Source organism: Gossypium hirsutum, chromosome D06, assembly GCF_007990345.1.
Source record: "Gossypium hirsutum isolate 1008001.06 chromosome D06, Gossypium_hirsutum_v2.1, whole genome shotgun sequence".
NCBI lineage: Eukaryota > Viridiplantae > Streptophyta > Magnoliopsida > Malvales > Malvaceae > Gossypium > Gossypium hirsutum.
Genome location: NC_053442.1, coordinates 57,413,067 through 57,439,057, shown reverse-complemented (window position 1 = coordinate 57,439,057; position 25,991 = coordinate 57,413,067). Strand labels below are relative to the sequence as shown.

The 25,991-nt window shown below is 33.1% G+C and overlaps 1 protein-coding gene across 4 annotated transcripts in view; it reads right to left on the bottom strand.

Moving 5' to 3' along the window:
* LOC107910052 (uncharacterized protein At4g22160) overlaps positions 1 to 25,991 on the bottom strand; it is a 64,454-nt gene that overhangs the window by 18,532 nt on the left and 19,931 nt on the right. The window contains exons 1-3 of one of the 4 annotated variants that reach the window (XM_041095940.1): positions 3,109 to 3,347; positions 2,701 to 2,918; positions 2,052 to 2,572 (exon numbers count right to left, since the gene is read on the bottom strand). The exons of 1 other annotated variant lie outside the window; for it this stretch is intronic. Coding sequence is in view for 2 of the 3 variants with exons in the window: in XM_016837796.2 (XP_016693285.1) it covers positions 2,494 to 2,555 (62 nt within the window). In the remaining variant the exon portion in view is untranslated. Of the gene's footprint in view, positions 1 to 2,051; positions 2,573 to 2,700; positions 2,919 to 3,108; positions 3,348 to 25,991 lie in introns of those variants that run through there. 2 more of the 4 variants (XM_016837796.2, XM_016837797.2) reach the window with 2 other exon arrangements.

The window sequence follows — 25,991 nt, the reverse complement described above, 5'->3', positions numbered from 1 at the left end:
GTGGGCAAGTATAATTAAGAAAGGTTGGGAAGGTTTAAAATGGAAACTTACTAAGGAGTTAGAAATTTTTTAGAGAAGAGAGGGGTGAAGACACAATGGCAACGCTAATTGATACAAAATTGAACTTAATTTGGAGATTGATAAAGATGAGATGTTTTGGGAACAAACAGCACGGGCCAATTGGCTTCAACTAGGGGACAAGAATTCAGCCTTCTTTCATAAACATGCCTTATTTTGTGGATAGATAAACACGATAAATAGGCTGAAATTAGATGAAGGAAGGGAGATCTGCGACGAATATGAGATTAGTGAGGTTACACTATGTTTTCAGAAGTTATTTTCATCTAATGAGATTGGGAATTTATCCCATCTACTAACGGGTATCGACTCTAGTATCTCCTCTGATATCAATACAACTTTATTATCAACATACACGACAGAAAGGTTTATTCAGCTTTAAAGGAATGGGTCCTATTAAAGCACCAGGAACAGATGATTTTCCGGTATTATTCTTTTAGAGATATTGGCACATTGTAGGTAAAGATGTCAGAATTTTGAATGATGTTAATGGTTTTGACTCTATAAATTTGACGAATATTTTGCTTATTCCAAAAATCCTGAACCTTACAAGTCTTGTTAATTTTAGACCTTTTAGTTTGTGTACTATCATTTATAAAATTGTGGAGAAAACAATACCAAATCATCTTTAGGGAGTTATTGGGAATGTATTGACAGTGCTCAAAGTGCTTTCGTTCTCGAAAGATTAATTTTTGAAAATGTGCTATTAGCCTATAAGATTTTACACACTTTTCGCTAGAAACATACCAGAAAGAAAGGATATATGGCAGTAAAGCTCGATATGAGCAAAGCTTATATAGAGTTGAATGGAGCTTTCTAAAGGAAGTAATGCTACGAATGGGCTTTGCAGTAGAATTGGTGGCATTAATTATGAAATGTATTTCCACGATTTCTTACGTAGTAAAAATTAATGGGAAAAGCGGAAACATTTCAAACCTACAATGGGGCCCCAACAAGGCGACCCACTTAGTCCTTTCCTTTTTCTACTATGTAGTGAGGGACTTTCATCTTTAATGAGACTGGCTATGCGAGAGGGATTGTTAAAAGGAGCAAAAGCTAGCAGAATGGGACCAAAGATATCACACTTACTCTTCGCGAATGATTGTATCCTATTTGGTGAAGCAACAATAAATAGCGTTGATTTTGAAAGAAATTATGATGGAATACGAACAATGTTCAGGCCAATGTGTGAATTTTAACAAATCAACTATCTTCTACAATTTAAATACAAAAGAGAAGGAAAAAAGGAAGAATATCGACTTTGTAGGGTGTGAGAAGTTCAACGAACCCAAAAATATTTGGGACTCCGAAATGTGGTGGGCAGATGAAAGAAAGAATCCTTTCAAATCTTATGGATAGGGTATATTTTCGAATCGAATGATGGAGTACAACACTACTATCTTAATGGGGTAAGGAGATCTTCATAAAATCAGTGCTCCATGTAATACCAACTTATGCTATGTCATGCTTTCTAATTTTGAAATCCTTGTGTGGGAATTAGAAAACATTTTAGCTAAATTTTGGTTGCAAAAAGGACATGAGAAGAAAGGAATACACTGGTGCCAGTGGAAGCATATGTGTCGTTCAAAAGATGAAGGGGGAATAGGTTTCAGAAGTATGGTCAGTTTAATATTTCCTTACTGGCAAAACAAGACTGGCGGATTATTAACAACCCAAATTCTCTATTTTCACGAGTGCTTAAGCAAAGTATTTCCCAAATAATGACTTCATTAACTCGCGATTGGGGAATACAACACATGGAGAAGTATTTGGGCGACGGATGGTATTTTGGCAAAAGAGCTTTGCTGAAGTGTGGGTACAGGTATGAATGTTACAATTAATAATGATGCTTGGATTCCAAATGCAGAAACTTTCAAATTATCTTCTCTTGTTCGTAATATGAAAGATTCTAAAGTTGCTAAGTTAATTGATACAAATAATCAAATATGGAAACGAAAGTTGATTGTTAATACCTTTTTGGAGGGAGATGCTGAGAAGATACTCCGTATCTCGCTGGCACAAAAACCACATGATTTTCTCATATGGAATGGTGAGCCTTCAGTAAATTTTTGGTTCGTAACGCGTATAAACTATTACAAAATTCATGTGCTAATCCTAGAGCTTATGTTTTACAAACCAACTATAGAAACTTCTACAAAAAAAAAACTCAAGCATCAAATCTCCCTAGTAAATAAAAATTAGAATCTAGAGGGTATCATGGAACTACTTGCCTACACTAGTCAACATGCATCATGGGAAACTAGTCACTAATACAACCTGTCCCTAATATGGAAGAGGGGTTGAAACAAGTGATCATCTGTTCCGCGAATGCCCTATTTCAGTTGAAGTCTAGACAGCATTATTATTCTCGAATACTCTTATTGATACTACTATAGATTTTACACAGTGGCTTACCTAGGTTTTTTATGAGTGTCCCCCCACCATTGTCGAATATTCTGTTTTGCGCTCTGGGCCATTTGGGGAGATAGAAATGCTAGAATCCATGAGAGGAAATTAGCACTAGTTAGGAAATAGCGAGATTTGTTAATAATTACATAATTGAGTTAAACGATATCGAAAAAATCCTCAAACTGCAGGAGCTGAGAGAATGGAGTCACCCACCTGGTTCTATTGTTAAGATCAATTTTGACGGTGCATATGATGGGTGTCACTAAAATTAGCCTCGGGTTTGTGGTCAGAAACGTTGAGGGGATCTTTTTTATCCTGCTTAGAGACCATAAAGACGTGGCCTCCATTTTCGTTAATGAAGTACTTGCATGCCGTAAAGTAGTCTAAATAGGCATTGAAATGTAGTGGCCGGAAATCATTACTGAAAGAGACTTATTAGCCATCATCAAGAAGTGTTAATAAAAAAGTCAAGACAGATCACAAGTAGGAGCATATATACATGATATTCAACAGATAACAGTTGGATTCAATAATATTGTATTCAGATATACTCCGAGATCAGCAAATGGTTTAGCCCATATACTAGCAACATAATATTTAAAAAAGAGTGGGGAGTTTTACCTACTAAAGAACGTCCCTAGGTATGTCGAAAAACAAAAGAATGCTGACTGGATGCGAGAACCAGACTGAAATTGACCGAAGAAGGGGAAAGAAGAAAGGAAAGTTTCACATAGCATATCAACAGGTTTTTGAAGAACAAGCTTTCCTGAGAATTGATACGTCAAAAAGGAAACGATGTCTTTTGGATAGGACGGGCAATTCAAAGAATTCTGATTAGGCAATTTTTGGTGCTTTCACATTTCTAGATTGTTCTGTTTTTTGTTTTATGCTAAATTTTCTTAGGCCTTTTTTTTGGGCCAAATTTCGTTGTTTTTCTATTTCTTTCAATTTTTTTGGACTTTTTCTTTGTTATGTCATCTGTTTAAATAGAGAATAATAAAGCCCAGTCTGAAATTTTAGTCAAAAAAATTATATATAATTGTACCACAAATTAAGTGATAATTAATTTAAAATAATATTTGTAATTAATATGAATCCAAAGGTTAAATACGTGATAATGATTGTTACATTGATAATAAAAATATTATAAATATAAGAAACATAGATAATACAAAATACTAATTCTTAATCGATTGGTTTTCTTTATCTTAATTTTTCAAATAGATTTGAGTTATACTATTTATTGGGTTGGGATTTGTGTTGAGTTGAACTAATTTGATTAGATACAATTAGTATTTATAAAAATAATAATATTTAATTTAATTATAAATATATTTATGTTATTTGAATTTTGATATATAATTAAGAATAAATAAATAAATTTATACATTATCAATTAGATTACTGTTATATTGATATAATATTGATATATATAATATTAATCTCACACACATTTAATTTTATTAATTATAAAAAAATTGGTTTAACATTTTTATATATAAATTAACTTCATTTAATTAAAAAATTATATTTTATTATTTTTAGTTTGTCCAATTATACTCAATGATTTTATAGATTTATAATTTATTAATTAATAATATATTATGTTATTTTTATTTAGAACTTTTAAAAGATATGATCAAATTAATTAATTTCACTCTAAGATACTATCATATTAATTAATATTATTTTTATTATTATCACATAATAATACTAATAAATTATTTTTTTGATGTCAATTTAGTAAATATAATTAACAATAAAAGGTATTCTTTTCAGTTCAAAAGTTTTTCCAAATTCATGTTTTATATATACTAGTTTCTAATGGCACAAGTGTTACATGTAATTTATGCGTTTAACTTTCTAATTAGTTTTAAATAATATATTTTAGTTATTATAATTAATTTTTAATCCATTATTCGAATTTTAAATATAACTAAAATATATTAGTTTATTTAACAATTAAATTATAAAAAATTTCAAATACCATATCAAATATTGATATTTTGTAGATCAATAATTTTTTAATAATATTAAAAAATTTCAAATCATAATTAAATACTTGTATTATTGTTACCTACAATATAATTTTATTACATGTAATCATTATTAAAATAATAACTAATAAACATTATTAAAATATATTGATTGTTTGATAATTCAAATATAGTACTAATAAAAGTTTCTATTATTTAAGAATTTTTGAAACAATAAAAGATATTTTCTAAAATAAACTCATCACTATTTAATTTTTATTTTTAATACCAAGTAAAAAATGTTAAAAATAACTTTTTAATATAATTGTAATTGTAAATTTTTTTTAAAATGTGGAATTATCAAAAATCTATTTTACATAACTTTTTAATTAATATTTCTAAATTAAATATTATAATTATATTTAAATGTCAATTTAATAATATGATGCTAAAGGGTATTTTTATCAATTTAAAATTTTTCTAAATTCGTGATTATATATATTATAGATTGATTCCGATTAAGTTACAAAGATGTGATGTACTCTCAAAGTGCCACATCATTACATGAATTTTAAAAGTCTTATATAAAATCTAAAATATAAAAGAACTTATAAAAAATTGTTTAAAAAATCAAAAATATAAAAATAAAATAAAAATTTTGTCAAATTCAACACCTGACTAAATATTGCTTTATCCCAAATTTCAAAATAACCTATCCATGACCAAATGAGTAGCACTTGGGAACAAGAACTTAATTTTCGAGGGTTTTCCATTTTTAATGGCCAAGATAGGTACGTTTGGAAATATAACTTTTCAAGACTTTTTCAGTGAAGGATGCTTATCGTTACCTCTCCAACCAAAAGGAGCTCAGCACATCTGTAACTACCCTCTATGTAAATTGGAGGGCTCTTTGGAAAATTCGGCTTCCAAAAACAATTATGGTGTTCCTTGGGAAATTGTGTCGTAACTACCTCTCTGTCATGATAGAACTATGCGCTCGAAATATTACATGTTCAAAATGTCCTTTATGTGACTACCTAGATGAAAAAAACGACAACCAGTTTCGCACATGTTCCTTTTCCAGAGCCATATGGATTGGTTTTAAATATTCCATCTGATCGAAATACTTGCCAGAGCATATGCTTTCAGGATAGAACTATGTGCTCAAAATAATACAACATGTTCAAAATGTCCTTTGTGTGACCGCCTGGATGAAAACAACAATCACCTGTTTCACACATGCTCCTTTCTAGAGCCACAAGGTTTGGTTTTAAATATTCCATCCGATCAAAGTACTTCTATCACACCCCGATATATTTAGGGTTAATTGAAATGATTAAGCAAGAAATGAGTTATAGGCTTAATGGTTAAGTGTTAAAGCCCCTTCCTAGAGACCCAAGTTTGAGCTTTCTTCCTACTATTTATTTATTTTGATCTTCGACAAGGCTTGGGTAAAATTTCTTGTGTCACCCCTAGGGTTTACAAACCCTAGGTATTTAATCAAGCTTTTCCCTTACTTTAATCATTCAATTCCCTCTTTTCAAATTCTAATAGAAACTACCTTCCATTTTCTTTTTCCTCTTTTCTAATTCATGCACCTAAAATTTTCCTTTACTGAATCATTGCCCGCTCATTCGATTTCTAACGGTGTATAGATTTGTCACCAATAGCATCCATAATATTTTCCAAAGGTCAGTAACTACTATTTATTTTCAATGATTAGATAGCGTATTTTCATAATATCATTATCCCATGTTAATCTTTTGAATCAATTAATCAATCTTCTCCAAATCTTGTCAAAATCTTGATACCAATTGTTAATCCATGTGTATTTGTCATTGAACGATAGAATTTAGGTGAATAAGATCAAAATTAATTATGAGGGTTGTCGATCGAACTCGTGGTGAAAGGTGTGTGTCTTTTCAAAGTGAATCGACGGTGATCATGAACAATTTTAGGGCCACATGGGTAGACCACACAGCCCTATGCATCTGTAAATCTTAGGGTAGTTCATCAATCACACGGCCAAAACCTATTACATGGCCTACTAGACGGTCGTGTCCTTACTATAGAGTAATTTAGTGTTTTCCACACGACATCAGCGGTTACATGGCCTGGGCACACGACTACGTGACCCCTACTTTACAATTTTGCTTAGAATTTTTTGATATATTCAATTTAGTCCCTGCATAGTCCCTTAATTTTTTAACATGGAAGAATTATCTGCCATTGGTGGCGAAGGTTATGATACTGGTGATGATGTTGTATCCCAAGCGATGCTATGGGTTGTACAGAGAGTTGTTAAAACCCAAACTGCATCTAATAAATCAAGTGTTCCAACCATTTCTTGATTAGTTCATCGTTTGTTTATCGATGACATCTTGGTTTATTCTAAATCTGAAACTGAACATGATAAGCATATTAGGATGGTTTTACAAATCCTTCAAGAGAAGAAGCTCTATGCGAAACTGAGTAAATGTGAGTTTTGGCTTAATAAAGTAATGTTTCTAAGTCATGTGGTATCTGCTGAAGGTATCCAAATGGATCCGAAAAAGATAGGGGCTATTTTTGGAATGGAAACAACCCAAAAATGTTTTTGAGATTCGAATTTTCCTTGGTTTAGTCGGGTCTTATCGGAGGTTTTTTTGAAGGGTTCTATTTGATTGTTAATCCTTTAACTAAGTTGTTAATGAAGAATGTTCTGTTGAAATGGATGACTGATCAGCAAACTAACTTTGAAAAGTTAAATTCTATGTTGACTCAACCTCCGGTGTTGATCCAGCCTAAGTCGAGAAAGGAGTATGTAGTGTATAATGATGCATCTTACACTGGCCTTGGATGTATGTTGTTGCAAGATGGAAAAGTAGTTGCCTATGAACTGAGAGAGTTGAAATCGCATGAGTGCAACTACTTGACTCATGGTATGGAGTTGGAAACCATGGTATTCGTGTTGAAAATTTAGAGGCAATACATGTATGGTGAGAAGTGTTATATCTATATAGATCACAAGAGTTTCAAGTATCTTCTCACCCAAATTGAGTTGAACTTGAGGCAATGGAGGTGGATTAAATTACTAAAGGACTATGATTGTATGATTGAGTATAATCTCGACAAAGCCAATGTTGTGGTAGATGCTTTGAGTAGGAAACAGATGATTAATTTAAGAGCGATGTTTATTAGGTTAAGTATGGTTGATGATGGAAGCTTACTAGCAGAATTGTAAGTGAAACCCACCTTGGTCAGTGAAATTAAGGATAAACAATCACTAGATGTGTCATTGTTGCCACAGATTAAGCAGGTTGAAGACTAAGGATTTTAGGTTCAATACCGATGGTATTCTATGTTTCTGATGGATGTATTCTGTGTCGAATAATAAAGATCTAAGACAATCCATTCTTCGGGAAATGCATAGTAGCCATTATACTATACATCCTAGAGAGAATAAGTTGTATCGGGATTTAAGGGAACTGTACTGGTGGCCTGGTCTAAAACAGGAAGTGACAGATTTTGTAGCTAAATGTTTAACATGTCAGTAAGTAAAAGCAGAACATCGGTTTCCTTTTGGCTTGTTGCAGCTAATTAAGATTCCCAAGTGAAAATGGGGGCGAGTGACCATGCACTTTGTTATTGGTTTACCTTTAACACCCACTAAGAAATATTCAATTTAGGTAATAGTGGATTGATTGACAAAGTGAACTCATTTCTTACATGTCTTTATGGATTATTTATTATAGAAGCTAGCTAAGTTGTACCTTTCAGAGATTGTGAGACTGCATGGGGTACCAGTATCTATTACTTTAGATCAAGATCCTCATTTTACATCTCAATTCTGGAAGAAGCTGCATGAGGCACTGGGTACTCTTTTGAACTCTAGTACAGTCTTCTATCTGGAGACTGATGGACAATTCGAGCGAGTTATTCAGATTATGGAAGATATGTTAAGAGGTTACATTATTGAATTTCGAGTTAGGTGGGAAAAGCACTTGCCTCTGACTGAATATGCCTATAATAACAATTTTTAGTCAAGTATACAGATGGTACCTTATGAGGCCTTACAAGATCATAAGTTCCAAACACCATTGTGTTGGACTGAGTTGAGTGAAAGGAAAGTTTTGGGTCCCAAACTAGTACATGAGACTAAGGGGAAAATTGATTTAACTCGGGATAGACTAAAAGTAGCTTCAGATAGACAGAAGTCGCTTACTGACCTAAAAAGAATGGACGTTGAGTATAGTGTCAGAGATCAAGTTTTTCTGAAAGTGTCTCTTTGGAATAAAGTGTTGAGGTTTAGACAGAATGGCAAGTTAAGTCTTAGGTTTATCATACTTTATAGAATCCTTAAGAGAGTCGGTCCAATGGCGTATCAATTAGAATCACCTCGTAAACTGGACTATATCTATGATGTATTCCATCTTTCCATATTGAGACGATACCGGTCGGACCCTTCCCATATTGTTCCAATTGAAGAGACTAAGATGAGAACGGATTTGTCCTTTGAAGAGTCAGTAAAAATTCTAGATTATGAGGTAAAGGTTTTTAGAATGAACAAAATATCCACTTGTTAAGGTTCCATGGGGGAACAATGACACTTAAGAGGCCACATGGGAACTGGAAGACACAATTCATCAATAGTATCCTCATCTATTCGAATCAAGTAAATTTTGAGGACGAAATTTATTTTAAGAGGGGAAAATTGTCACGCCCCTGATATATTTGGGTTTCATTGAAATGATTAAGCAAAAATAAGTTATAGGCTTAATGGTTATGTGTTAGAGCCCTCCCTAGATACTCAAGTTTAAGCCCCTTTCCTCCATTTATTTATTTTGATTTTCGGTAAGGCTTAGGTAAAATTTCTTGAGCCGCCCCTAAGGTTTACAAACCCTAGGTATTTAATCAACTTTTTCCCTTATTTTGATCATTCACATTTCTTCTTTTCAAACTCTAATAAAAATTGCCTTCCACTTTCTTTTTCCTCTTCTTCTTTCTCATTCTTTATATTCCATCTTTTTTGTTGCCAAATTTTTCCCTTACTGAATCGTTCCCCACTTATTTGATTTCTAATGGTGTTTATATTTGTCATCAATAGCACCCATAATCTTTGCCAAAGGTCAGTAAGTACCATTTATTTTCAATAGTTAGATCTCGTATTTTCATAATATCATTATCCCACGTTAATCTTTTGAATGAATTAATCAATCCTTTTCAAATCTTGTTAAAATCATGATACCAATCGTTAATATGTGTGTATTTGTCATTGAAGGATCATATTTAAGTGAATCAGAATAGAATTGGTCATGAGGGTTGCAAATCGAACTCGTGTTGAAAGGTGTGTGTCTTTTTCAAGTGAACCGGTGGTGATCGTGTGCAATTTTAGAGCCATACGGGTTCCCACACGGATGTACCACACGGCCATGTACACCTGTAAATCTTAGGGTAGTTCGTGAATCAAACGGCCAAAACCTATTACATGGTCTGTCACACACCTGTGTCCTAATGTAGGGTACTTTAGCATTTTTCACAGGGCATCAAGCTATTACACGGCTTAGCCACACAACCGTGTACCCTTTCCCACGCGGCCTCATCCTCTCACACAACTGTGTGACCTCTGTTTTACAATTTCGCCCAGAATTTTGTGATATGTTTAGTTTAGCCCCTCCATAGTCCCTTAATTGTTTTTAAAACTTGTGTAGACTCAATTGAGACCCTGATATTATGTATATTTTGGAATCTGTGATCTGATTGATTGAATCATTACTGTTATATGCTTAATATGTGAATGATACAAGTATATTGTCCCTGTATTTTCGATAAATTGTTATTGTTATTACTGTTTCTATCTTATTGATTACATGTTAAGCATGTCTATTGCTATTATTGAACTGAATACACGTTAAAGCATGTCTACTGTGTTTGCACTGTTATGCTACATGCATGTCATATTGCATAGCATGGGGTGGGATGATATGAATGGAAGAGGTACTGGCAGTTTAATAATCTGCAAACACTAGTGGTTTTATCCACAACTAACTGGCGGTTTACTTACAAACTTTTTATCTGAAAATAATGGTTGTTTACCCATAATTTTTACTAGCAGTTTATTTGCAAATTACTGGTGATTTATCCATAATGCAGTGTGCAGGGATGGATTAGTTCAGGGGCACTCTTACTATGTGCAGTAGAGCTAGGTAGAATCTTTTTTTATAAACTAAAATTGCATTGTCATTCATAAGCATGTACAAGCAAACTGAAAATTTTGAACTGCTATACTGATGTGCTGATCTGAAAAACAAAACTGATTTTTGTATGTTATGTTCTCTGTTTGCAATGATTTTTCTTGTCTTTAGACTTACACTGAGCTTCTTGAGCTCAACCCCTTAATTTCCTACTTTATAGATAACTCACAAAGTTGGGACACAGACTTAGCATTCGGAGGGATTGTCTTGGATAATTTTTTAATAGAAATATTTTAGACATAATATTTATAATTTTTGTTATTTGGGAACTATACTGTTTTATTTGAATTGTGGCATAGGACTTAAATTTTGGGTTAATTTTGGCATGCATGACATTTAAGCTGGTTAGGTTATTGAATTTTGGAATTTAATTAAAGATGCGTGAAATTTGGTTTTTAAATCAAAACCCTGTCGATTATCACTTTTCGCTATAATATTATGAATGAGTTTTTGAGTAGTAAATAAATTGGAAAAGAACTTTTGCAAAATTAACATTAAAAACAACTAGTTTTTCTGGAAATTTGTAACCTTTAATGAAAAAGAGACATTGTTGGAAAATATGGAGTTCGCATATATAATAAGGATAATTACATGTTATTATTTAATATCATAATAGGTAAGCCCAAATTAAAAGTGATATAATTTGGTTAAGGTTTATTGGGCTTTACTTATTAAACAAAGTATGGGTAAAATATGTGTAGATACTCTAGTAACTAATTTCTAATTAATGATGGGCTGATTAGAAATTAGGGTTTTCCTTTACAAACAAACTCGTCCGTACAACTATAAAATGGCTCTCAGATACAAAGCTTCATCCTCCCTCACTCATATAATTTCTCTCCATTCCTTTCTATTTCTCCACTATAAACAATTTCCCAGTCGTAAAAATTTTGGTCGCTAATAATATTTGGTTTCCGTTCGAGGTATTCTTGAGTCGTTGGTGATGCGATATCGCTCAAAGCCGAACACATTTCATATATCATGCTGAGAAGGCATCATTGCCTCCAAATCTTATCCTAGGAAAATCGATTATGGGGTGATTTTGCTTTCTACATTCAAGGGTGAAAGTCAATGTAAAGGTCTCAATCGGCAACAGTTATGCGATAATGGATCGGGGTATAACAGGGGAGCCAATTGACGATCGTTATGCGGCCACGAGCTCAATCTTTTTTAATACTCGAAAATGATGCCCTATAAATATCATACAGAAGTTTGAAAGTATATTCATACAAAAAAACTTTGGGGATTCCATCTGTAATCAGTGTAATTTTCTTCTCCATTTTTAGGATACCAGTACATTTAACATCCTTCTTATTCGAAATTCAGCATCGTCATCGACGAAAGAGGACTCTTAGGCAGGGAGCGGCTGTTGTGGTGTAGTAAAGGTGATGTTCCCTTCGGAGCGAAGACCGTTGTCATTATTAAACAACCCATTAATAACTACAATCGTTGTCGCGTCAACCTGAGTTTGACCTTTATTGTGCCGAAAGATCTGCTCTCCTCTTGAGAGCCCTCTTATGTCCACCTCGATGTCAATCTTCGCACAAGAATTAAAGGTTAAAGATATTGCTGCTTGGAAATACAGAAAAATATTATGATGATTACATAGAAAGTACCTAGAGTTTTTCCATATGATTATGGCCTCAATCTTATGCATGGTATATACAGGACATTATTTACGGGTATTCAAAAAGCTTGAACTCTTGACTGCATAATAATCGTCACCTGGCCTCTTAGTTATAATTGAACCCGTAACCACATCACGACCACCGACTGGGACCTTCACATTGACTTCGACCCCTGATCGTACCAAGCGTTATTACCCCCGAGCAGATGAAGAAATAATTTTTCTATCTTAGATAAGAAAAGATGTCAATGATGGAATATAAATGTGAGTTTGTTAGACTTAGTTGTTATGCTAAGTACATTTTCCAGTTAGAGAAAGAAATGTGTGATAAGTTCGAGTGGGGCCAGATAGATGAAATTTGTGCTCTTATAGCATCTTTAGAATGTAAAAGTTTTGCAACTATGACAACCAAAGCTCATAAAATGGAAACAATTATTCGATACAAGAGTAGGACTTTTGAAAGAGAAAGAATGAAGCGTAGATTGTCTAGCCCTCCACTTCTAACAAGTTTTAAGAATCCCAGAGCTCAGGCTTTTTCACCATCAAGAAAATATTTATAGACTACGAGTCTCAGGTGTGAAGGATTTAGTAAACCAACTATTTCGATGGCAAGCTCTAGTGGATCTAGAGTAATGAGAAATGTTAATTTTGAGCAATGTGGAAGAAACCATGGAGAAGAACGTTAAAGGCATTTTTGATCATATTTTGGATGTGGATCTAAAGAAGATCTGGTTAAGGATTGTCCCTCTAAAATAACGGTAAGTAAAAAAAAGTAGTTCGTGGGCCTCAGAAGTTTCAACATGAGGCTAGGCTTGGAGTGGCAACAAAGTCTAGCTCAATGCAAGGAACACCAAGTAAATGTTTTATTCAGCCAAGTTTAGGAGTATCCACCCAAGCGTATATAATGAAGGCAAGAAAAAGATGCTGATCTACCAGAAGTTATAACGAGTAAATTTTCTTTCCTCTAAAATAGTATTTATGCATTGATAGATCCAGGATCAACTCATTCTTATATCTGTACTAAAGTTGTAGAGGGTCTAAGCCTTGATTTGTGTATTCTGAAACGAATATGTTAGTGACTAATCCACTGGGTTAGATTACTGTGGTTAATAAGATGATAAAGAACTTCCCGTTGGTGTTTGGTGAGTACACTTTCTTAACAGACTTATTATTACTAAGTTTCCATGAGTTTGATGCTATGTTAGGATTGGATTGGTTGACTAGACATAATGTTGTGGTAAACTATCGTGCTAGAAGTGTGCGTCTGTTGACTACTGAGGGTAAGAAAGTATTAATACCTAGTGAACAGAATAGTTTGGCAAATAGAATAATTTCTATTATATCCGCTAGAAAATTGATAGTTAAGGGCACAGATGCTTATTTGGCGTACGTTAGGGATTCATCTGAATCAGGAAAAGACATCAGTCAAGTTTCAATTGTAAAGGATTTCCCAGATGTGTTTCCAGAAAAGCTTCTAGGGATGCCACCTGATAGAGAAGTGGAGTTTTCAATTGAATTGGAACCTGGTACAACGCCTATCCCCTGTACTACTTACAAAATGGCACTGTTAGAGCAAAAAGAGTTAAAAGCACAATTGCAAGATCTGTTGGATAGGGTATTTATACGACCAAGTGTTTCACCATGGGTGCACCAATTTTATTTTTGAAGAAGAAAGATAGAATGTACGACTATGTATAGATTATCTTCAGTTGAATAAGCTAACAATAAAAAATAAGTACCATCTACTCGAAATTGATGATTTGATTGATCAGCTGTGCAGTGCTATGATTTTCTCTAAGATTGATCTGTAATATAGATATTATCAAGTGAAGATCAGAGGTGATGATGTCCCTAAAACTGCATTTCCATCAAGGTATGACCTTTATGAATTTTTGGTAATCCCTTTTGACTTAACAAATGTGCTTGCAATATTCATAAACTTGATGAATGGAGTGTTTCAACCATATTTGGATCATTTTGTGGTTGGTTTTTTATTATATTTTAGTTTACTCTAAGAATGAAGATGATCATGAGGAAAACCTAAGGCTTGTGTTAAGAACATTACGTGAGAATCAATTATATGTCAAGTTCAGTAAGTGAGAATTCTAGAAGAAAGAAATACATTTTCTGGGCCATGTGATTTTGTTGAAGGTATTAAAGTGGATCCTAATAATATGAAAGAAGTACTTGAATGGAATCCACCAAAAAAAGTCACTGAAGTTTGCAATTTTTTGGGGATGGCAGGCTACGATAGAAGGTTTGTGAAAGGCTTTTTAAATATTGGTAACTCCTCTCACTCGACCGTTGAAAAAGAAAGAAAATTTTGAATGGACTGATTAGTGTCAACAAAGTTTTGAAAAGTTGAAAACAGTCTTGATTGAAGCTCCATATTAGCACAACCAAAACCTAGCATAGAGTATACTATTTATACCGATGTTTCGCTGAATGGGCTTAGATGTGTGTTTATACAAAAAGTTAAGGTTATGGCTTATTCAATGCGCCAACTCAAACCACATGAGAGGAACTATCCAACCCATGATTTGAAGCTGGAAGCAGTAGTTTTGGCGTTAAAGATATGGAGACACTAACTGTATGGGGAAAATGTCGTGTGTACTCTGATCATAAGAGCCTAAGGTATTTAATGACACATAAATATTTCAATCTACGCCAAAGACGCTGGATGGAACTGTTAAAAGATTATAATCTGGATATAAAATATCATCCTGGAAAAGCTAACGTTGTGGTAAATGCTTTGAACACAAAAATAGTGGCAACATTAATATCTCTTCGAACAAGAGTAAGTATGGTTGATGATGGATATTTATTGGTAGAGCTATCTGTTAGATCAATTTTTCTCTCTCAAATTCTAAAAGAGCAAATGAAAGATGTGCCGTGTGATTTGTATAAAAAGCATATAATGTCTGATAATGCAACAAAGTTCAGTTCGGCAAAGATGTTGAACTGTGATTCATGGGAAGAATGTACGTTCCAGCTGAAAAAGGTTAAAGGAAAGAACTTCTAAGAGAGGCTCACCAGGGACCTTTCTCACTCTATCCAGGAGGTGTCAAGATGTATAGAGATTTGTAAAGTTTATACTGGTGGCCTGGAATGAAGAGAGAAATCAAAAAATATGTTTCAACTTGTCTGACTTGCCAAAAATTTAAAGCAAATCATCAAGTTCATTCGGGTAAGTTGTTTCCTTTGGAAATACTATAGTGGAAATGAGATAAAATTACTATGGATTTTGTATCAGGACTACCTTTCAGTCTTTCAAAGAAGAATTCAGTTTGGGTGATAGTGGATCAACTTACTAAGTTAACTCATTTTTTGCCAGTACACACCACTTATTCACTGGAAAAGTTAGTTGAGATCTATGTCTCTGAGATAGTACGCCTTCATAGAATTCCATCGTCCATAGTTTCAGATAGAGATCAAAGGTTTACATCAAGATTCTTGAAACAACTGCAAGGATCATTAAGAACCAAGTTGCAATTCAGTACTGCATTTCACCCTCGACAGATGGTCAGTCTAAAAGAGTTATTCAAGTTTTGGAAGACATGTATGAAACTGTAAGTTAAAAAGTATTAAAATAACTATATAATTTAGAGTTATCAACTACGTGAATAGTTAAGTAAGTACTCAACTAGATTCAATTTTATCATTTATATATATATAATTTAAATAAATATTTAATAACATTTATTCACATAGGTTCTTTCACTAATATACTTAAACTTTTAATTCATTTTCCAAAACATAAAATCATTTAAATTAAATTTATAACTTATAGTTTTTACTTTAACACATATATTACTATAACACTTTTACTTTCACATATCACTTTCGTAGTCCTTAATAAGTCTCAGAGGAGTTTCAAGACTTTCGATACATTGTAGAGCTCCAAGCCAAAATAGAACTTTTGGCCTTTAATAGAACTATAATGACAAGACTCCAGAAAATATACAAAACTCCATTAAAAACATCACATAACCCATTTATCCTCTCCTAATCCCCTCCAAACCTCTAGAGCACCAACTCGGTTCCTATTCGAACCTCTAGTTGCAACACCCTAAACCCGTCTCTGTCGCCAAATTAAGGTTACGGAGTGTTATTACATAAAACAGAACCTTTGACTTCAAAACAAAACAAATAATTCAACTTAAGCTTAAACTCTAATATTTTAATTCAATCATAGCAAACATACATATTTGGGCCTTAAATCGGGCTTTTGGGGCCTTAAAAATAATTTAGTGACCAAATCGAAACAAATAAAAAAAGTTCAGGAAAAACATGAAAAGTGGTGAAACAAGGGTCACACAGCCGTGTGGCCAGGTTGTGTGACACAGCCTAGACTATATGGATATTCAAAGTAGGGACACATGACCGTGTCTCATCCCGTGTGTTTGCCCATGTGTGCATTCAAAATACACACCTGTGTTGCAGACCGTGTACTGGCTCGTGTGCCTATTTGAAGTTGGGTTACATGACCGTGTTGCCAGGCCGTGTAACTCTCTGATGTCGTGTAGTTCAACTTACACTTAAAATTTAAAAGACACAAGGTTGTGTGGGTTGGCCGTGTGTGCACACGGCCATGTGACAGCCCATGTCATAGGTCGTGTGTAGTACAGTTTGCCCCAAAAATAAGCCATTTCAAACACCATTTCTTAACTTTCAAGCCATACCATCTATAGGTACTTTCACATGCTTAAAATCACATTCAAATAACCAACAACATGCCAAACATTCATCCATCCTATGTCTAACCGATATGCCATTCAAAGGCACCACATTTCACACACCAACTTAGTCTCATTCACCATTTCAAAGTCCTAATTTGAACCTATGCCAACCATACCAAATAACCATTCCAAAACATGTCATCATCTATCATCATTAACCACAACAAGCTTGGCACCACTCAAAAAAGCCAAATCACTTGAATAACTTGTAACCTATTACTTGCTATTTATAACCATTACTAATTTAAACAAAGAATACCAAAAGGATTGAAGGATAGTGTGATCGTGCTCCGACGCAATTCCAACCGATTAAGCTTTCTGATAACCTACAAAACATAGAAAATAAATACATAAGAAACTAGTGCTTAGTAAGCTCGTATTTGGAACTTAAACTTACCAAACATAAATGATTAAACATTAGAACATTGCTCATTTAAAATTATGCATACTTTTCCTTCCAATTCACAACACATCACAAGGTTAATAGATGTACTAAAAAGCATATCCAATCAATTAAACATGATACATATCAATATAAATTTCAATACATAATTCTTCAATCTTTTACTCAATTTGTCCCCTTTTCATTTTATATTCATATACCATCATTTTCCATTCCATGTTTCCATAACACAGTTCTTTCGCATACGTATCCATTCATTAAAACTTAAATTATCCGTTGAATCAAATGAAATAACATCAAATACTTGGAAAGTACTCATATAACCATTTAATTCTTTAAACACCATAAACATCATTAGTTAACATATTTATAGACAAATGAAACATATAATCATACCAAGGCATAATATTCAGTTCAAAATATATTAGTTTAAATATTCATCTATCAAAATATATCACAAATCCCACATGGTGAGTATTAATCCCTTTCTTATTCTCATCAACTCCCTCGCATTTCATAACATTTACATTTCTAGATAAAATAATGTTCTGCAAGGAACACCGATGACCGATGAAATCAGACGTCCCTTGTCTGTTTAAGAGTCACAGTCGACTCGTTTAAAGCAAAGGCAACTTGGTTATAGGAGGGGAAAATGTATGATTGTTTCGTATAAGAGAAGTTTTCTTTTGGATTCAAGTTTTGAAAAGATAGGGCACTGCGTTTGTGGAAATCAAACCAGGGTCAGCTTTGATTTGGCAATGCACAAGTCGAAGACTAGAAGTCTTCCAACTTCTAAGCACAATTTTGACTCAATTAGTATCTTGCATAGTTTGATATAAGCTTGTGGTAGGCTTTCACAAAGAAGACGTTGTGGAAATACGAGTCAAGGTGGAGATTTGTGGAGTTATGCCTCGTATTTTTTTACTTTTCTTCTCCCAATTAAACTTTATTTTTAGTTTCCCACTTAAACTTTGATTAATGTAAGTTATTTTAATATTATTTGAACTACAAATAAACCCTTTTTTCCACCCTAGAAAAATAACCCATAACACATTTAGGTATTAGCTTTTACAAGCTTTTAGAGAATTTTGTTTTACATTTTGAGGGTTCTTATTTCGAGTTTAGGTTTTAGTTTTATCTCAATCTTTTGTACTCTTCGTTTTTTTCGTTTTAGTGAAATTATTTTTGCTTGTGGTTTTTTATCCACTTCAGAGGGGGGTTTTTCACGTAAAATATTTGTATTCAATCTTTTCAATTTCTTCGTTATTTTACTTGTTCGTTGCTTAACCAGGTGTATCCCCAACATATTTTTTAAAACAATATTAAAATTGAAAAAAAATGTTTATATTTTTAATTTTGAAGACATTTTTTTAAATTATAATTTTATTTATGATTTCTTGAAAATTTATATTTTTTTATAAATCTTAAATTATTTGTGGTTTGACATATAAAATAAAATAGTTTCATGTTAGCCATGGAAGGTTAAGGGTTAATTAGTTCCAAATAAAAGAGTAGAGGCCAAATTTGTCATTATGCCTTATATATAGATCTCCAAAATAAGTATTTAACGACATAATTTTAACGAATGTATTATTTTACTCATTCATCTAATGTACATGAACCAATTAGCCCATTTTTCAATAGATGGGTCAAAATGCAATTCAAAGTATAGTATGGAGAATACTATGGTGCTTTTATCAAATTTTAAAACACTCAAACTAAATCTTCAAAATAGTAGTATTGTATCATTCATATCTATCTGTCATCTCAGTCATTAATTTGGATGTTATATATCATTCATATATATCTGTCATTATGACATGAACATATTTACAACATATAGATTAAATTATAAACATGTGTAACTATGCATGGACAACTTGAATATGATGTGTTAAAAATTACTATTAATAAAATTTATGAGAGTTATTCTTATTTTTAACACGTCAAAATTAAATTGTCCATTCAATAGGTATACACGTGTTTATAATTTGATTCACATGTTCTAAATATGCTACATGTCATATTTGAGTCGGTATTTAACATCAAAGTTATTTGCAAGGCTAATGGAATGAGTTAATTGATACAAAATTCAAACTATAAGGACTCAATTAGAATGCTTTAAAATTTAGAACCATTTTAAATTTAGCATAATATCATATTTAGCACTTAACATTTTCATCTATTGTCAATTTGGCCCTTATTATTTTTTGAGCTAAATTTGACTCTTAACCTTTTAAAAAGAGTAAAATTTAACCATCAATCTTTTGAAAGAGTCGAAATGAAATTTTTTTCAATGATAATACTAACAAAAAGATTAAATTTTTAAACACGATAGCCTGCATAACGATGAATGTATACTCCTTGCTATTTTTTTTGAATTTTTATTAACTTTTTATATTTTTTTAATTTTGATTTTGATTTATTTTGGTATTTTTATTTTTATAATTTTTGAATTAATTGTTAGCATGATATATAAGATAAATAATGTTACGTTAGCATGATGTGCACATGGATTTTCATGCAAGTTGTCACGCCAAAAATAGATAAAAATTAATATTTTAGTTATCATTTCCGTTAAAAAAAGTGATTTGACTCTTTTTTGAAAAGTTACAGATTAAATATAACTCAAAAAGAATAAGGGTCAATTTGACTAAATGTAAATGTTGAAAGCTAAATTTATTATTATACCTTTAAATTTTATATAATAATTTAAGCAGGTTTGGTGAAAGTAACTATATTATTAAATAATTCATTTAGTGTAAAGCCCATTATGGAACCTCAGAAAAGGGGATGGCCTAAGTTGGGCTTTGATTGTAGATGAAAGTTTACCGTCAACCTCAATTCACTTAAGTTGGCTGATGGGGTTTAATATATGTAATTTTTATAATATTTGAATTTGTAAATATATTTTAAAATTATAATTCATTTATTATCTGCATTAAATTTTAATGTTATTATTCGAATTTGGGTTGAATAAATTATCCATAGGTATTTGAATTTGTTGAATATTCTAATTTCATAAATAAATAAATAAATCTAAAAATAATAAAATAAAATAGATAAAGGATTACAAACACAAGGATTAAACTCTATATCTCATGTCAGTCAACTTAAAATCTGCAAAAATTTGTCACTGAGTCAATGTCGTGATTGACACAACCGGTTGTTTCTACATGCATAGATGCTTAATTACATACATGTATGCATGCATAGATGCATATGTGATGCTCACATATAACTCTTAAGCAACGTGGGGTTCCATGGGTGCTGCTGTGGGGTAAGTGGTAACAAAGGGAAAGGGTTGGGGCGGGGGACGTGCGGTTCCATTGATTGTGGTTTTACATAAGATTGGACGTGAAAAAGCAAGATGTCGGCAAGAACCTAACAAATGCTTCCCATCGGCAAGATTTAAGCAAATCGGGTTTGGTCGACAAAGGGCCCGCACCCCCCCCTCTTTGCTCTCTACCCCATGTGCATGTGCTAGCCACGAACCCCTTCACAAGCTCACACCACAAACTCCAGCTGATGCTTCTTTATGCTTTGGTGCCTTTACACCACCATTGAATTTTGAATGATGAGAGATGAGTATTGATTAGGGCATATAACGGAGTCTTGTCATGAGCCAAAGCCACTAATGGAATAAACGATAAAGCTAAGCCAACTGCCAATGGAGATGAGACTTTCAGAATCCAAAACACGACCCTACCCTATCTTTTCTTACTAATTTCTTCAAATAAACATTATTTTTTGTCAAATCCACCCCCACCCCCTTAAACACTCTACTGTTTGTTTTTAATACACATATTACAATATTTTGTATTAAGATTTATTTATTTTATAAATTAAAAATATAATATGTTAAAGAAATGCAATTTAGAAAATAATCAACTTTAAAATATAATTAAAAATAATGTAATTAGAGCAAAAACAAATTAATAAAAAAAGCATAATTATCTTTAAAAATTTTAGCAAAATTTGTTTTGAACTAAGTAATAAAAATTCACAAAGTGAACGAAGTGATATCTGGGGAAAAAAAGGTTAAACAGTTGCATGCCTTTAAAACAAATAGAACAATTCAATATAAAAAAATACCAAAAAAAACTTAGGATCAAAAAATTAAAAAAACAAAAACAAAGAAACCTAACGTAAGATTTAAGTAATTTTTTTTTATAATATGCATGTTAGTTTTATGATTTATGCTCGAGATTCGTGGTTGCCCCTCTTAACAATATTGTCTTTAAGGTTCAAACTTACATTCTTCTCTTAAGAATACAATATGACTTACATTTTTTATTAATTTAAGGAATTTGACTAACAAACACAATCCTGTAATAAAAATGAATCCCAAGAAAGCAGAGATTTTTATTGACAGTAGAAATTAACTAAATCCTAACAATTTCTCTCTTAAACTAAATGTTGGAAGCACTCAATTTATTTTAGACTTAGAACAAACTCCCAATAATTCTCGAAGCTTCAAAAAGACATCCAACTTGAGTGGTTTAATCATCAAGTCAGTCAATTGTTCTTGTGTGGCACAATGCACCAATTCCATTATACTATCTTTCGTGAGCTCTCGCAATAAATGAAATTACACATCTATGTGCTTACTATGACCATGCATGGGATTTTTTGAAAGTATGATTGCAAAACTATTATCACAACAAATAATAGTTGTCTTTCTTGATTTGAATCCGACTATTGCAACACCCATTTTAACCAAACTACTTGATATGCACACAAGGCAGCAGCAATAACTTTAGCCTCTATAGTAGATAAACTTACTAGACCAAGATACTACTCCCGAGATTAATAGAAACACATAGTCAGATGTGCTTTTCTTATCTTTCAAATCTCTAGCATAATCACTATCCGTGTAAGCAATGAGTTCATCATCTCCTCCCTTCCTATAAAAAATCTCAAACAAATGTACCTTTCAAATACCTCAACACCATTTTAGCTGCCTATAAATGAAGCTTGGTGGAATTCTTCATGTACCTACTAATAAAACGTACCACATGCATCATATCCAATCGAGTTGCTATGAGATACATGAGACTACCCACAGTTTGTTTATAGTAACTCTTGTCTACCTTAAATCCACCCTTATCTCTCATGAGATTAAAGCTGGGTACTATTGGATTATAAGCAAAATTACTTTTATCCATCTCAAACTTCTATAGTACCTCCAAAGCATATTTCTTTTTACTAATAAAAATTCCATTTGATCATTGTAAGACCTCCAAACCAAGGAAATATCTCATCCTTCTAAGATTTGTCATCTCAAACTCGTGCTTTATGAAATCTTTGAATTCTACAAACATTAATTCATCATTACCAGTAAAAATAATATCATCAACATAAAAACTTACAATTAAGACTTTTTTATCTTTCTTTGTCTTCATGAACAAAATATATTTATAATCACACTTTTTAAAACCTTCATGAAATTTTCTTCTATACGGCTATACCATGCTCGTGGAGCTTGTTTAAGCCTGTAAAGTGTCTTATTCAACTTGTAAACTTTTTGCTCATTGCCCTTTTTGGACATAATAACAAGGTTGTTCCATAAAAGCATTTTCATTCAGCTCATCGTGCAAAAATGCAAACTTTACGTCAAGCTGGTATATGGATTATCCTCTTTGATTTGTGAGTGCAGTCACCAACAAATTGTCTCTATAAACTTTCATGTAATCGAATCCATGTTGTTGGGCATACCCCTTCGTTACAAGTCTAGCCTTGTGATTACTTCTTCATTCTCATAAATTTAGTCTTATAAACCTATCTAACTCTAATTCTTTTTCATCCTTTAGGAAAATCAAATAATTCCCATATGTTATTCATGTTTATTGCTTCTATTTCTGCATTGATGGCTTGCCTCTATTTTTTACTTTTCACAGCATCTTCTAAGTGAATAGGATCAATGTCAATGTCACACCCTTGTACAGCCTGATCGCCGAACCTGAGTTACAGAGTGCTACAGAAAATAGAGACTTTCACATGCAAAATCATCAAAGAAATCTATTTTAAAGTCATCCTAATTCTAATCTAATCATACACATATAGTAGAGGTATAAACATATATGGGATTAATCAAGTTTTAAAACAACATTATTAGTTTTATATATTTATAATTCTATATGAAAATTTTTAAACAAAACAAGCTGAGGTCGTTCGTTAGAAAATGTCCACCCAAAGTCTATTTTCCAGATAACTATCTGTCGTGCATTCTTATTACTTTATTATTATCCGCCAAGCAATTTGTTGAATATTGGCAATATCCCACATTAGGAAAAGATAGAAAGGGAGGGGGTTTGGTTTGTTATATATAGAACCCCTCCCCCTTTGGTTGTATCATCTCAAAATCTTCTCCTTTGTAATATTTCTAGAAGAAATATTAATTGTAGTGTCCGAGACGTAAGCTAAATTGGTGAACCTCGTTAAATCTCTGTATTTTATTTCTTATTTGTTTGCTTATATTTAATAGCTTTATGTTGGTTATATTTATTTAGTTATTATTGCTATAATATCTAAGTAAGTTCTGTCTAGTTGTTGGGTTTTAAGCGGGACCATTTGTGACCCTCCAATTTAACTGGGAATTTTCTTAGTATAATTGTTGGCATAATAATTATCTAAATATTTCTGATAATATTGTTATTAATATTATCGTCGCTTCCGCAACAATTGGTATCAGAGCCAAGGTTTTGTAGTATGCTCTGTGTTTGCAGCTTAGTCTGATCTTACACATCAGAAACATTTCCTAAAGCTTGTGGGTATTCCGCATTTGGTGGCTATTAAATAGAAGCTATGGCAAAAATGACAGAAGAAAAACCATCCATATCAACAACTTCCACTTCGTACATTTGCCGAGGATTGGAACTGCAAATACGAGATTTGTAGTGGAAATTTTTATGGAACAGGTCATTTTGGCATGTGGCAAAGTGAGCTTCTAGATGCCCTCTTTCAACAGGGTCTAGATATTGCCATTGAGGAAGAAAAACCAGAAGGGGTTGATGATAAAGAATGGAAGACCATCAACCGATTGGCATGTGTACAATTCGATCATGTCTTTCCAGAGAGCAGAAGTATACATTCAGTAAAGAGACTTCTGCAAGTAAATTGTGGAAAGCATTGGAGGAGAAATTCTTGAAGAAGAACAGTCAAAATAAGTTGCATATGAAGAAAAGACTGTTTCGTTTCAATTATGTTCCTGGTACCACGATGAACGAGCACATTACCAATTTTAATCAGCTGGTGGCTGATTTGTTGAATTTGGATGTGACTTTTGAAGACGAAGACTTGGCGTTAATGTTGTTGGGATCGCTTCCTGAGGAGTTGAGTACCTTGAAACTACTCTACTTCATGAAAATCGGAAGTAACTTTTAATGAAGTAACTGTGCATTGTATAGCTATGAACTACGCCGAAAGGATAAGTTGAAAGGTTCAGGTGAAGCAGCAGTGGAAGCATTGGTAACAAGAGGTCGTCAGCAAAGTCAGTCTAATGGGAAGAGAAGAAAGTCCAAAGGTCGAGCTGTTGCCAAAGATGAATGTTCCTTTTGCAAAGAAAAAGGACATTGGAAGAAGATTGTCCAAAATTGAAGAAAAAAGGGAAGACTCCGCAAGATGCAAATGTTGCAGAATGCAATAGTGAAGCAGAGTCAGACTTTTCTCTTAGTATGACATCTTCAACATTATATGCAGATGAGTGGATCATGGATTCTGGTTGTTCCTATCATATGTGTCCATTCGGGAATGGTTCTTTGAATTTCAAAAACTAGATGAAGGGGTTGTTTACAATGGGTAATGATAACACATGTAAAATAGCCGGGATAGGTTCAATTAAACTGAGGAGTCATGATGGATCTACTAGAATTTTGCGGGATGTACGATATGTCCCAAAGTTGAAGAAGAATCTCATCTCTTTGGGGTCGTTAGAATCTAAAGGCCTAGTTGTGACAATACGAGATGGAGTTCTTAAAGCAACTTCAGGAGCATTGGTGATGTTGAAAGGCATAAGAAAGAACAATCTGTATTACTACCAAGGTAGTACAGTGGTCGGGACAACAGCAGCAGCAATTTCGAGTACCAAGAAGGACGCTGAGGCAACACAGCTGTGGCATATGCGTTTGGGGCCATGCTGGGTGAAAAATCCTTGCAAACTCTAGCCAAGCAAGGATTATTGAAAGGTACAAAGACTTGCAAACTTGAATTTTTGCGAGCATTGTGTTCTGGAAACAAGAAGGGTGAAATTTGGCACTGGGATTCACATACTAAGGTATTCTGGATTATGTGCATTCTGATGTATGGGGACCGTCCAAGACTCCATCACTTGGAGGAAGACGTTATTTTGTCACCTTTATTGATGATTTTTCCAGACGGTTTGGGTGTTTCCTATGAAGACAAAGATGAGGTGCTTGAAGTTTTCCTTAGTGGAAAACTAAGTTGAAAATCAGACAGGAAGGAAGATTAAGTTCTCCGATCAGACAACGGGGAGAATATAAAGCGATCCTTTGGCAACATTGGACA